We start from the raw sequence: 14,098 nt of genomic DNA on the forward strand, positions 1-14,098 counted from the left end.
CAACCTTCTCTGCCAATAATGATTTCAAAGAAGGGAAGAGAGGCAAAACTCTTTGAACATCCCATTAAAATATCAGCATACTCATGGACATACCTGGCTTCTCTCACTCTTTGCATGGGTTAGGCAGGCCAGCAGCAGCCCTCCTTATACTGTGCAGAATGTGATATGGCCCAAGAAGGACCACCAAGTTAATATTTCAACTTGGCCAGAGCACATTTCCTACAGGACAGCTGACAAATTGGCAGGAGTGAAGAGAGTTAAAAGGCCTAGTACATGTTATTAAGGGTGTGTGTGTGTGTGTGTGTGTGTGTGTGTGTGTGTGTGTGTGTGTGTGTGTGTTGGTAACAGCTGTAGGGATTAGGGGAATAAAAACAACCACAGAATAAAGAGAAATTAAGAAAATCCCATTTACAACGACATTGAAAAGAATAAAATGCCAAAAATAAATAGCCACAGAATAGACTCATTGTACCCTACAGCCAACCCCCAATAATAAGATTCTTAAAGGTCAAGACCGTATCGTTGCTCATCTTTGTACCTTAGGTGTCTAGAACAGTAGATTGACGAAGCTAGAAGTTCAAGAACTATTTGCAGAATTGAATCCTTTTGAGAATAAATAGCTATAACTTAGTGTTTGCCTACTGTGTGCCAGACATTGACACTGTTCCAGACACCTAAACAGTTATATTTCAATTCACAGGAATTCTATGATACAGAGTTGATTTGCTCTTTGTTGCTTATCAAAGGCTTCTTTCACCTACTTTTTAAATATTTCTTGAAACTTAGACCTTCCTCTCCATTTCCTTCTATCATAAGCTTAGACTTCTGAGCAATAGACTTCTCCGTGGTAGCGTTTTCCCTATAGTCACCGATACCAGTTATCTAACCTCTCACTCTTCAGTGGCTTGTCTCTCTTAAAGGACGAAGTCCAAGCCCCTCCTGTTTTAGTGGCATAAAAGCCTCCTGCTTTTATCTCCAGCTTTCCAGCTAATTTTTTTTAATTAACTAAAGTTCACATTTCAGTCAGATTTCCTTAGTTTTTACCTAATATCCCTTTTCTGTTCCAGGATTCCATCCAGGATACCACATTACATTTAGTCATCATATCTCTTTTGTCTCCTCTTGGCTGTGACAGTTTCTCAGACTTTGCTTGTTTTTGATGACCTTGGCAGTTGGGGAGGAGCACTGGTCAGGTATTTTGCAGAATGTGGGACTTGTCTGATTTTTTTTTCTCATGATTAGACTGAGGTAATGTGATTTTGGGAGGAAGACACAGCAGTAAGCGCCATTCTCATCACAGATATCAAAGGGACAGCGTATCAACATGATTTACCAATTTTGGTGTTAACCTTGATCATCTGGCTGAGGCAATGTTTGCCTGGTTTCTCCTCTGTAAAGCTACTCTTTCTTCTTCCTTTGCATGCTGTACTCTTTGGAAGGAAGTCACTATGCACAGCCCACAATCAAAGCGGGGAAGGCCCAAGCTTCATCTCCTTGAGGGGGGTTGTATCTGCATAAATTATTTGGAATTCTTCTGCACAGATTTGTCACTTCTCCCCCATTTATTTATTCATCCAATCATTTATTTATATCAGTATAGACTCAAATATATTTGTTTTATGCTTTGGGTGATGATCCAAAACAATGTTATTTCTTTTGTTGTTCTTTAGCCATTAGGGAGGGGGGGTTTTCAGGCTGGCTCTGTGTCCCTTTGACATGCTCCATATCCTTTTTGTTTGTTTTCTGAGCACTTCCTTACTCTCTGACACTATAAGATGCTCCATTGTCATTTTGTATATTTGCTGCCCCAGCCCTAGAATCAGCCATTTCTGCAAGGGGTCCTGGTTCTTTTCATTGAAGAATGCTATTAGAAACTAAGATCTGGGGACTAGGTTTTATTTTATTTCAGTGTTAATGACTTAATTTCAATTTAAATAGCCACATGTGGCTCATAGCTACCACACTGGACAATGTAACTCTAGATCTTAATTACAATCATCATAAACATCAAAATACTGGAATCTGGCCCTTGCCAGTGGCTGGGGTGGTGGGGGAAATGGGGAGGTGTTGCTCAAAGGGTACAAACTTCCAGTAACAAGATTAATAAGTTTGGGGATCTAATGTACAACATAGTGATTATAGCTAATGATACTTTACCACATACTTGAATGTTGCTAACATGTTCTTACCACAAAAAAAGAAATGGTAACCATGTGACCGGATGAAGGTGGTAGCTAATACTATGGTGGTAATCATTTTGCAATTTATAAATGTGTCAAATCAACACACTGTATACCCTAGACTTTCACAATGTTATGTGTCAATTATATCTCAATAAAGCTGGGGAAAATATTGGATTCTGTGGACCCATGTGGATCTCATCTCTTTGGAAGTGTGGTAATTTGGTTATATGACAAAGAGTCACTTACCCGATAATGAAGCAGGAAACGGCAGTCCCCAAGAAGGCATAGGCCAGAATAGACCCAAGGTTTCTGAAAAAGTGTCTCTGAATAAAACAAAAAAGCAGGAATCACATTGTGAATTTTGACAGTGAACATTAGAAACACTACAAGTCTCTAAAAAGTGAAACTTTACTTACTGCTTCCATTATATTAATTAACAACTGAAGTTACTCCTGAATAATGCTATTTAGCCTTAGAAAATCATGGTTTTAAGATATCCTTTGTCCTACCAATCAGTAAACAAGCAAGCAAGGCCTTAGTAAATTTCAGAAAAAACTACTCTGGCTGATTATATTAAATTACATTTTGTGTTTTTTTTTTTTTTGTGTGTGTGTGTGTGTGTGTGAGAGAGAGAGAGAGAGAGAGAGAGAGTATTATGTGTGTGTAAGTAGACCAATCATGTTCACAGATTTAACCCAAACTATTTTACCCTAGTGATTCAACTAGTCACTTCCAGTTCTGGTGGTACTTTAGAAGAACATTACAGATATAAGTTTGAAACCAATAAGCTATGAAAGTGCTAAGGAGCTTTCTGGTTAACTCAGTATCAGAGGCGTCTTCTGATATTCATCTGAATTAATCTTTGGAGCCTGGGAAAGAGGGAAAATAGAGATAGGTGTGGAGAAACAAGAAACAGGTAGTTCATCTAAGATGGGCAAATTTAAAAGTATGTGTACACACACACACACACACACACACACGAATTTACTTCTCATAAATCACTGGGCCTGTGGATATTCTGATGGGGAAAATCCATGTTCTTGGGACCCTGAGACATGATCCTTACTTCTCAAGGCATAAAGCTGTTCACACTGGACAATCATAACTATTTAACAAAAACAGACAAACAAAATCCCCTAAACACCCTAATTAAACAGGAACCAGGAACACTTTATCTAGAAATTTTAAAAGGCAGGAGAGCCCCAGCATGTGAGCTAAGCACCATCAGGGAAAGAGAGGGCACAGAAGAAGCACTCAGCCTGGATCAAGCAGCCTTCACAAAGTCTGATCAGACACAGGGCTGCAGGCGACCACTGGCCTGCATTCCAGACAGAGGACCTAAGACCTTGGCTTCAGCCTTCCCCAATGCCTGCCCCTCTCTGAGGCTGTGAAGAAGGCATCAAAGAACCCCTAGTGGCCCTAAACCACCTGCTCAGAACAGAATCCTTCAAGGGCTTCCCACACTGACAGTCATCAAATGAAGGTACTGCCTGTACATATTATAGACACATTATGTTTGCCTCCTAAATCAGTCATTGTCCTCAGTCTTTTTTTAATGCTAATGCATTTATATGCCACTGTTTTGAAAAAAAATTAGGCTTCAAAAAAAAAACCAACAACTGTGACCTACTTGCCTTTAAAAGCTCCATCAAGTGCTTAAACCAGGGAGGGAGTGCATCAAGGACAAGACATGAGACCAATGAAACCCATGCGAAGTATCCAGGAGCAAAATTTTAACCCTAGATGGGCTTTCCCTTGCCACTCGGCTTTCTTTTGGGTAATCATTCCTATGGTTGGTTTGAATATATTAAGTAAATTTGTATTTATGATATTAGCCAAAGCAGAAAATTAGAAATGTAAATCTACCACCAAAAATGCATTCATGATATATTCTAAAATCACACACACACACACACACACACACACACACAAATTACCCATCCCATTCATATCTGTTGATATGAACTGGAATTTTATTGCACCTTGAAAAGGTATAACATTCCACTTATTTGTATATTATTACACCTAGTATTTCATTATATACTTCATAGTTTACAAAGTACTTTCGCATATTAGCTCATCCAATTCTCACAACCACCTCATCATGAAGGTGTTTTTTGGACCATTTTATATGAGAGACAACTAAGGCTCAAAAGTGTGATGTGAGCTGCCTGAAGTCACATGTCTACCAAACCGCAGCACCAGAACTGGAAAGCAGGTCTTCTGACCCCAAGGCATTGCACTCTCACCGCACAAGATGCCCTTCTTGATTCCCACCACATCCTTTTAGGGAAGAAGGACAGGAGGTGTCTAGTGGAATCCTGTATCTTTCATCATCTTCTTATTTGGCCTTAACAGTTCACAGTCACATGTGGTTCACATGGCCATGACTGGTTCAGTCTCTCCCTTCTTTTCCCTTTCCATTATAGAATGGCAAAAAGAAACAAAAGGAGATGACATGCCCTGGTAAAGCCTTTGAGAATATAAACCTAAAACAGATCAGGATGAGAAGGTTTGCATTCAATGAAAATCCACCCGGCATCCCAATTCCTAGTTGTACCATTCTAAGCCTTACATTCCTACTCCTTGGGAAACCTCATCATCGCCCATTCCCCTGGCAAATTTGAACATGGTGTGTGTGTGTATGTGTGTGTGTATTGGGGGAAATGCACAAAACATGAAAGCTTCTATAGGTGAATTCTTTCCCTGCCAATGCCCTCTAAGCAAACTGAGTGGTAGCACAAAATCAGAGCTAAGACCATGGTACTTTTTTCAAGTTAGAAAAAAGAAGGCCCATGTCTGAATGACAACTACATGTACATAGGTCAAAGGGTATGAATCTGTTTACATACCAGAGGTTAAATGGTGAAACACTTATTACACATTTAATTGGGAACATTTAATCAGAGATGGCAACCACATAAGTACCAACTATTTAGGTGCCTGATTAAAAAGGAAAGAGACTAAACTAAGAGCTAATAATAACCTTTAAGACTAGCATTTCAAAAACAACTTAAGTTGGTAACTGGCAAAGCCTGTTATTTGTTTTTCTTCTGAGAAAATGAAGCTGACAAAGGGAAGGCTCTGCAAACACTAAGGGTTTTTTTAGCCATTAGAGTGGCTTTCACAACCAATGGTTTGGTTTCATTTTTTTTTTTTTTTGCGGTATGCGGGCCTCTCACTGTTGTGGCCTCTCCCGTTGCGCAGCACAGGCTCCGGACGCGCAGGCTCAGCGGCCATGGCTCACGGGCCCAGCCGCTCTGCGGCATGTGGGATCTTCCCGTACTGGGGCACGAACCCGTGTCCCCTGCATCGGCAGGCGGACCCTCAACCACTTGCGCCACCAGGGAAGCCCGGTTTGGTTTCATTTTAAAGCAACTATGACCTTGATTATACATTAAGTTTAGTTATTTAAAATACCAAATTATTCATCACCCATTTGATCTTAAGAGCAGTTCCCAAACTCTTTATTCAGATAAAGAATAACATTATTTATACCTGTAAGATCATCTACCATTTTTTACATGTCAATAGCTGACATATAGATTCAGATTACTCTGGCAACCTCATAAATAAGTCTGAAAAAGGATACTTTTTCGGTACAGAAAACCTGTATCTGGAAAGAATGTAACACAGAGGAACAACTCTAGGCCCTCCAGTCAGACAGACAGGCATAACCTTGACTCAGTCCTGCACCACCTACATAACCTCAAACGTCACTTAATCGTTCTCAATTTGGCTTCATCATCAGTAAAATGCAGGACATTCTCTACATGTCTGTGAGTGTCCAGATGTGCGTTGGGCTGGTGTGCAGAAACACAGCCTCCTGCTCCTCAAGCATCCATTGTGGAGAGGGGACTTAAGTTCCATCCCTCCTCCCTTGAAGGTGATGCAGTAAGAAGGGGCCATGTGATCTCTGAAGGGCGAGATTGGCTTGACCCTGACTTGTAGCCTTGACTCTCTTACGGAAAGTGGGGGAGTGCTCTTGCTCCTATGGCCTCCATGCTACGAGCAAAAGAGGCAGCCTTTGGTAGGCCCAACAATTTCTAGGATCTCTCCATTTCAGCCTCCGTATCTGTGACTGTGACCGACTTGGTGGCTAAAGGGCATCTGTCTTCAATTCATGAGGTCGGCAGTAAGGAGCCCTATTACCAAGGGCTAAACTATATCATCCAAGATGCGTCACCAGGGACTTTGGGTCATAAATTGATCATTCAGTTGCCAGTTAGCTCCTTGTGTCTGTTTATAAATGAGTTGGAAACCTGGGGGAGAAGGGGTGTGAGGTAATCTACCATGCTCACATTCTTACAGAGTTTCTGTGATGATCAGAAATAATGTATATAAAAACCGAAATAAAGGATACATGCAAAATTCTTTATATCATATGCTCCATAAATAACTATATTTGTGTGGGTTGGGAAGAGTTTAAAAACCTTCTGAGAACTGCAGATTTGCTTTGACAGAAGAACCAGCCTGACGGGCAGGCACCCTCTCATAAAATGAGTTGTAACTGTTCCCTCCTCTATGTTCTGAAAGATTTTGTGTAGGACTCATTATTTCTTCCTTAAATGCTAGATAGAATTTACCAGTGAAGCCATCTGGGCTTACATAAAGGTTTTTAACTATGAACTCAGTTTATTTCATTAATATAGGGCTGTTGAAGCTTTCCATCTCTTCTTGGGTCAGTTTTGGTAATTTGTGCCTTTCGAGAAATTTGTCCATTTCACCTGGGTTGTCAAATTTATTGGTACAAAGTTGTTCATATTATTCTCTTATTGTCCTTTTAATGTATGAAGGGTCTATACTGATGTCCCCTCTTTCATTCCTAATATAGGTAATTTGTTTCTTTCCTCTTTTTTTTTTTTACCTTGATTGATCTATCTAGAGGTTTATCAACTTTGAAGGCATTCTCTACTTCCTAAGGATGTTACTGAGTTTTATTGGCAGCCAAGATCTCTCTTCTCTAGGCTCACTGAAAAGGTTTCCTTTAGTCCCCTTTCAGAAAGACAGCTGAAACAAGGTCCTTGGCTGTTATCTGAAGTAGGTCCTTTTGAAGGCTAAATTTTCACAGAATAGTCCGACAATGGGGAGGAAGGGAGCCACTCACACTATTTATAAAGGTATTTGGTATTTTAAATATCTAGGGGCTTAGGCCCAACCTTGCTGCTGAACACAATGACCCTCCCTCAATAATGATATTTTTTAAATTTTTTACTTTGGAGTAATTATAGATTCACAGAAGTTGCAAAAATAGTGCAGAGAGGTCCCGTGGTACCTTCACACATTTTCCTCCACTGGTTATATCTCACATAATTGTAGTGCAATATCAAAACCAGGAAACTGAAATTGGTACAATGTGTGTGCATAGTTCTATGTCATTTTATCACACGTGTAGATTCTTGTAACCACCACTGCAATCAAGATGCAGAACTGTTCCACTGCCATGAAGATTTCTCTCATGCTACCCACTTTATAGTCACAGCCACCCCCTCCCCTTCTCATCCCCACCATCCCTAACCCCTGGCAACCAATAATTTGTTCTCCATCCCTATAATTTTGTCATTTCTAGAATGCTATATAAATGAAACCATATAGTATGTGACCTTTTGAGATTGGATTTTTTTTTCACTTAGCATAATGCCTTTGAGATCCATCCAGGCTGTTTTGTGTGTCAATAGTTTGTTCCATTTTATTGCTGAGTAGTATCCATGGTATGGATGCTTGTTTAACTATTCACCTATTGTAGGACATTTTGTTTGTTTCCAGTTTGGGGCTATTACAAATAAAGTTATTATGAACAACCATGTACAGTTTTTTGTGTAAACAGTAGTTTTCATTTCTCTAGGATAAATCCTCAGAAATAAAATCGCTGGGTCATATGGTAATTTCAACTTTAGTTTTATAAGAAACTGCAAACATGTTTTCCAGAGTGGCCATACCATTTTACATTCCCACCAGCAATGGATATGAGTTCTAGACTTTAAAACAGAAATGAGTCACTGATGATGAGTCAACTGTAGTCTCTGAGTGGGTATAGAACACAGTAATAAGCAATCTGAGAGAAGGAAAAAAACTAGAATATTGTACAGGAAAATTAAAGCAGAGATTCCCATGCTTTAAGAAATACTGGCAAAAATTCCTTACCTTCTTTAAACTGTATCCAGCATGGAAAATAATTGGAGGCAGCAGAATGTTGAAAAAGACCTCTGGATCAAATGTTACCTAAAAGTTTAAAAAGAAAAAAAGCCAATTTTTTTGTTGAATACCAATTGGTGCCATAATATTTGCTTAATATTTTAAGCCACTGACTAAAGTTTGAATATTTAAAACAAATGACATAAATGTGAAAAATCACAGACTCAGCACAGTAGAGAAGCCACAGCTCCCATGAGCACTGGCCTGTTCTTCTCCACACGGTACTTCTGCCTTCTACTCTTGGTGTGTTGCTGAATATGTATTAAGACACAACAATTCAATGCAATTTTGAGAACTCACAGAAAGCTTCTGGTCAATGTTCTTAAACAAGAAATGAAAACATCTTGATTTTTATCAAACCTTTATAAAGGTTCAACTACAATAAAAGATGCAGTCGTGAGTCTTTATTAATTTCCTGTATCCTACCACATAATGATTTATAGACATAATCTTACTGAATTTAAGTCTCTTTTGAGTGAACAGCCATTTGTGATACGTAATGTGGACTAGATCAAAGTCTCCAGTGGTGCTAGTGACTTCCTGAATATCAACATAAATTCATCAACTCTAAGGGGACTAAAACTACCTGTAGGCAATCAGGGAAATCACTCTGGAACTATGAGCAAAGCCTTATCACATCCAGAAAGGAATTAAACATTGTATAAAGCCTCCTAACATTTTTTTTTTTTTTTTTTTTTTTTTTTTTGCGGTATGCGGGCCTCTTACTGTTGTGGCCTCTCCCGTTGCGCAGCACAGGCTCCGGACGCGCAGGCTCAGCGGCCATGGCTCACGGGCCCAGCTGCTCCGTGGCATGTGGGATCTTCCCGGACCGGGGCACGAACCCATGTCCCCTGCATCGGCAGGCGGACTCTCAACCACTGCGCCACCAGGGAAGCCCCCTCCTAACCTTTTTAAAGAATTTGTTCACGTTGGTAGATTAACTGGCTCTTATTTCAATTACTTATTTTAAATCTCCATTCTAATTATTAAATGTAAACAGCCATTAGTGTGGTATTACACTGGGTATCTTTCTCAGTTGCATTTAATTTCACAAATGTTTATGGAAATCCCATGCATTCTTATGAAGGGTTGAGAGCAAAGAGCTCACTAGGACCGCCCTTAGGGACAGAGAGAAGATGGGCATGTTGAACGCTCCAGGTTGAGAATAATTTTCTTTAAGGATTATGGCAGATTCTGAGAACAATAATAATTTAATTTTTGGAGCACAGGCTACACTCTTTGACTGCAAGCTTTCACATATTAAAGGGGTCTCACACAACTTGGATCCCCAGACTTTATACGGAAGCCCTCCTGCTGATAAGCCCGGGTCTATAAGGTACTAGAATGTATGTGGATAAATACAGATCTTGTGCTTATCCTGGAAATCACCCAAGTGAAATGAAGAGATATATAATCCCTTTTCCTGTGGAGTATTTTAGCTACCCCCAACATTAAATGAAAAACAACATGTGGACTCAAATTCTAAGACAACAAGACATTTTTCCTCTGAAGATTCATTAAGCCTTTGGCATCAATCACCAATGAGAGTGGGAAACTCAATAAATGTTTGTAGAATATGCTAAAATAACCACGAAGAAGTAAGAATAACACTTCTGAACACTGATTATAACAAGCTAAAAAAAAATAAGAAACCAATCTTAATTTAAGAAAGAAACAATCTCATCCCTAAACCATAACAAGAGTAAGAGACATAATCAAAAAGAGATGGGAGTTGGACAGAGGAGCTGAGTGGGATGTACGAACCCACTGCACCATTGGTGGCCCACATCAGTCTGACAAAGCTAAAAGGCTCAAGTTCAAATATGGTTCCTTCTCCTCATCACAGTCCAAAAGCTTCCTAGCCAAACTGACAGCCAGGAATGTTACTGATGTTCCAGGAGTGTCAAAAGATTTCTGTTCACAAAGTTGAGAGAGAATCGGAAAATCAAAAACCACGTCAGGACCAAAGCGGCTGAGTGGCCCGAGCTCACCTTCCTCAGCATGTCATTCTGCTCTACACTGTTGACCTTGCCAGGGCTGATTTCTCCTTTCAGGGTGTATTCGAAGAACTTCCCACTGACATTCACTAATAAGGTGCTGAAGGCCCTGTCTTCCTGAGTGCAGCTGAGTGACTTGTCATGACCACTGGTGGCAGTGGTGCCGTACCTCAGGATCACCCCGACGATGAGCCCTGAAACAGAGTGGAAGAAAACATCAGGCCTGTGGAAGGACACAGAGAGCATGGGAATAATGGCAACAACTAAGAAACTCTGAAGTAACCTTAGAGACCAGGTAGATGATGTGTATTTTAGGGACAACTACACAGTCCTTCAAAAGGGTTAAGAATCCATCTATTCTGGTTTGAGTCCCTCAGCCACCAAGAGGACAAGGTAGGACAGTACCTTTCGGGATTATGACAGTACTCCGAGTACTATGAACCACTGATCATGTCTCATTTCTCAGGTTTCTGCTGGAGGAAGATGGGGTGATAAGAGGCAAAGTTTTTTTCTGCCTAGCACAGCACAAAGCAGAACCACTGAGCTCTTTGATTTGCACCAGCAGCATCCCTCAGGCCATCCGCCAGTGAGGATAAGGCTTCGGGAATTTCTAGTTGTTACAAATGCAATTTGTTTTGCCACACACTAGAGGAAGGGAAAAAAAGAAAAGAAATGCTTTTGCTGAGGTCATTTCAAGTATTGGGTATCATGGAGAAAATAATTACATCCCTTAGGGAGCTAAACAGCACAGTGCCAATTTTCGCAGTCATGATTCAGGGACTGGAGAGCTGGCTTCTTGGGGCTATGCCATTGACACAGCTAGCATAATTAGCTGCAAGTCTTTCCGTCTCATTCTGTTCTTAGCAGGGTTTTCCCTTTAGGAGGAAAAAACCAGCAAAATTGTGTGTAAGCATTTAATTCCATGAGTTATGAAGAAATGTTGCTCCCCTGGTCCTGGACATGAGTCACACATGCCCAAGTAAAAGTGAGGGAAATGTGAAAAAAAAGAAAACATAAATAACAACCAGACACTTTCCACAATTCTCTCTTAGGTGGAAAACTTCAGACCTCTCTCTATATTCAGTTCTTTGCTAGCAATATTAAGAGAGAGAATGGTAAAATGCTCCCCCATCTCATTTTGCCATTAATGGAGAAAGTTATATGAGAAAAAGAAAGAAAATGTTTATTATATCCTATGTATAATGTTCTACAATGTCTCTTAACACCAAGACATATGAGAACTCACAAGACATTGCTGAAGAACAAATAATATATAAAATCCAGAAAGATATAGTTTTTTAAGCCAAACTCTGTGCTCTGTGTCTGTATTGCTTTATTATTGTTGTTGTGGTTGTTGTTGTTAAAGACCTGTACTAACATACTTGAACTTTGTTGACTTTTGTGAACAAATAAAGTTGTAAAATTTTACTACAGATTAAAAATGAGGTTCTTAATAATCTCAATTTGACAGCTTGGTCTCCACGCTCTGGAAGGTACACACATGGTTTACATTTGGCAGCCAATCAAATAGACTGGGGTCCTGAGCAGTCTCTTTTTCTGGCTTGGCTGTGCCAGCTCTAAGGGAAATTTGTCATACGAGGTGCCCATAAGGGGCCTTTGTCATCCTCACCTTCGTTGTGTCAACCTGTACAACGAAGGTCCTTTACTCTCTTAAGACTATTTTGGGGAGTAAACTTTCTAGATCTTGTGAAGGCTGCATCCTTTGCACTCTCTTGTGGGGACGCCTCTAGTGCGTTATTGATTTGTGTCACTATTAACATATTTCATCAATGGCCAGACGATGGATCCTTTAAATTGGGGAAACGTCTAAATTGGTGAATTTTTAGAGCGCTCTCATAAACAGCCATTTTACTGGTACCTATGAAAAAACAAATTAGAAGGTGGTAAAAAAAAATAGCTAACCTAAGAACTCCCTCAGTTTAAAACAAAACAAAACAAAAAAACCAGTTTGGGAAGCCTCATCTGTGGTCTCAACTTACCCTCAATGGGTCTTACAGATGCTAATGAACAGGAGATTAATTGTTAATTAGGTTGATTAACAGGAAAATAAGAACCTGAGAGAAAGTCTATAGATTTCTTTCCAAAAAGGTGAAAAATTTAAAGGGACTCATCCCAAAGGGATAAAAATCTTCAGATGGTTATTAAGAAATGGGATAAATAAAACAGATGTTAATGGGATTAAAACAAAAGGTTTTTGATACAACACTACCTAAGGTTGGATGGGCCAAAGGGACCCCCCTATGGTCCCCAACATTAAAGGGCCCCAAACAAGTCCACTCTATTTACCCCAGTTAAATATATATATGCTTTTTACCCAATTGTAACCCAATTTTTACCCAATGTGTAACCAGGCCTCTTGATGGCTAAACATCTTGAGGTAGTAGATAGTAGATCATACATTTAACTCTATATAGAATTAACTGTAATAGTGCAACTCTAGATGTGGGAAGAAGCAACAAGGGAAAACATCCCCTGGATCATAACAGACTAGTAAAACAGAAGATCCAGAGAATTTTAGGTTACTAACAGGGCCTAATCCAAAATTTAGCACATTGAGTGGCCTATCAACACAATCCTCATCTGATCTAGGAATGAGCCTTCTTAGCACCTTGGGACAAATTGGTCAAGAAATACCTCCCAAACCTTGGTCTAATGACCAAGAGGGGGTGCTGTGGAAAAAAAAATGTTGCCTGCCATTCCAGTAAACAAAGAATATTGCCGGCCATAAGCTGCCAATGTAACCGCGCCCCCCCCAACCCAAGGTGTGCCCTGGGGAGAATTCAGATGGAGAAAAACATGATGTGAACATAGATAGTTAAAAAGCATATCAAAGGAATAATTTCAATGAGCCAGACTCTTGCATCTTCGCAGACATAGAAATAGACATAGAAAAGTGCTAAATTCATTAACTTGACAGGTCTGGTTTTTGTGATTAGTGGTAATCTTTTGATGTTCGACTACACATTTCGGTTTTTTTTTCCTGCAAAAACTCCTATATATCCTGGCTCCTCCCTTACCTCTTTGGAACAGATCCTCCGAGCTATCTGAGAGGCTGTTTCCTGGGCTGTATAGTACTCAGTAAAGTCCCTGAATAAAACACGTTTCGCTTCAGTTAACAGTGTCTTCATCAGGAAACCAAAGTAAGTCATTTACAAAAGGCTATCCTTCTCCCAAATCAATAGCTGCTTTACATAACTCACTGTTTCTTTTCAGTACTAGCTTCATTATTTGCAGAGCTAACTAAAAAAATAAACCACAATAGCACAGGGTCTTCACAATGACAACTATTCTAACAAAAGAGGAGTTGTGATACTGTGATTTATAATAAGAAATATATATTTGGTCTTTGTCCCAGTTTCCTGGTACAGAGCTCCTAAACCCCCCCCCCCCGCCCCCCCAATCTCTGAAGTGCTAAGTGTCTTTTTGTATGCTAATGAGGTGGCTGGTGGCTGGGGGTTCCCGGATTAGCCTCCGAATGAGGGCTGGTTGCCAGGGGAACCAACCAGGTGATTAGAGAGTTGGAACTTTTAAAATTATTTATTTATTTATTTAGGCTGCGCACGGTCTTCATTGTGGCATGCGGGATCTTTTTAGTTGCGGCATGAGGACTTCTTAGTTGCGGCATGCAGACTCTTAGTTATGGCATGCGATCTCTTAGTTGCAGCATGCATACGCGATCCCAACCAGGGATCGAACCTGGGC

The 14,098-nt window shown here is 40.1% G+C and overlaps 1 protein-coding gene across 1 annotated transcript in view; it reads right to left on the bottom strand.

Annotated features, from left to right (window-relative positions):
* The window catches only part of SLC9A7 (solute carrier family 9 member A7), a gene marked incomplete at its 5' end in the record, with an annotated part of 140,646 nt that overhangs the window by 61,620 nt on the left and 64,928 nt on the right, over positions 1–14,098 (bottom strand). The window contains 3 exons of the mRNA XM_082865268.1: positions 2,430–2,506; positions 8,328–8,405; positions 10,370–10,569. Coding sequence (XP_082721394.1) covers positions 2,430–2,506; positions 8,328–8,405; positions 10,370–10,569 — 355 coding nt within the window. The remainder of the gene's footprint in view (positions 1–2,429; positions 2,507–8,327; positions 8,406–10,369; positions 10,570–14,098) is intronic.

The sequence above is a fragment of the Leucopleurus acutus genome, assembly GCF_964270905.1.
Source record: "Leucopleurus acutus genome assembly, chromosome: X".
Taxonomy (NCBI): domain Eukaryota; kingdom Metazoa; phylum Chordata; class Mammalia; order Artiodactyla; family Delphinidae; genus Leucopleurus; species Leucopleurus acutus.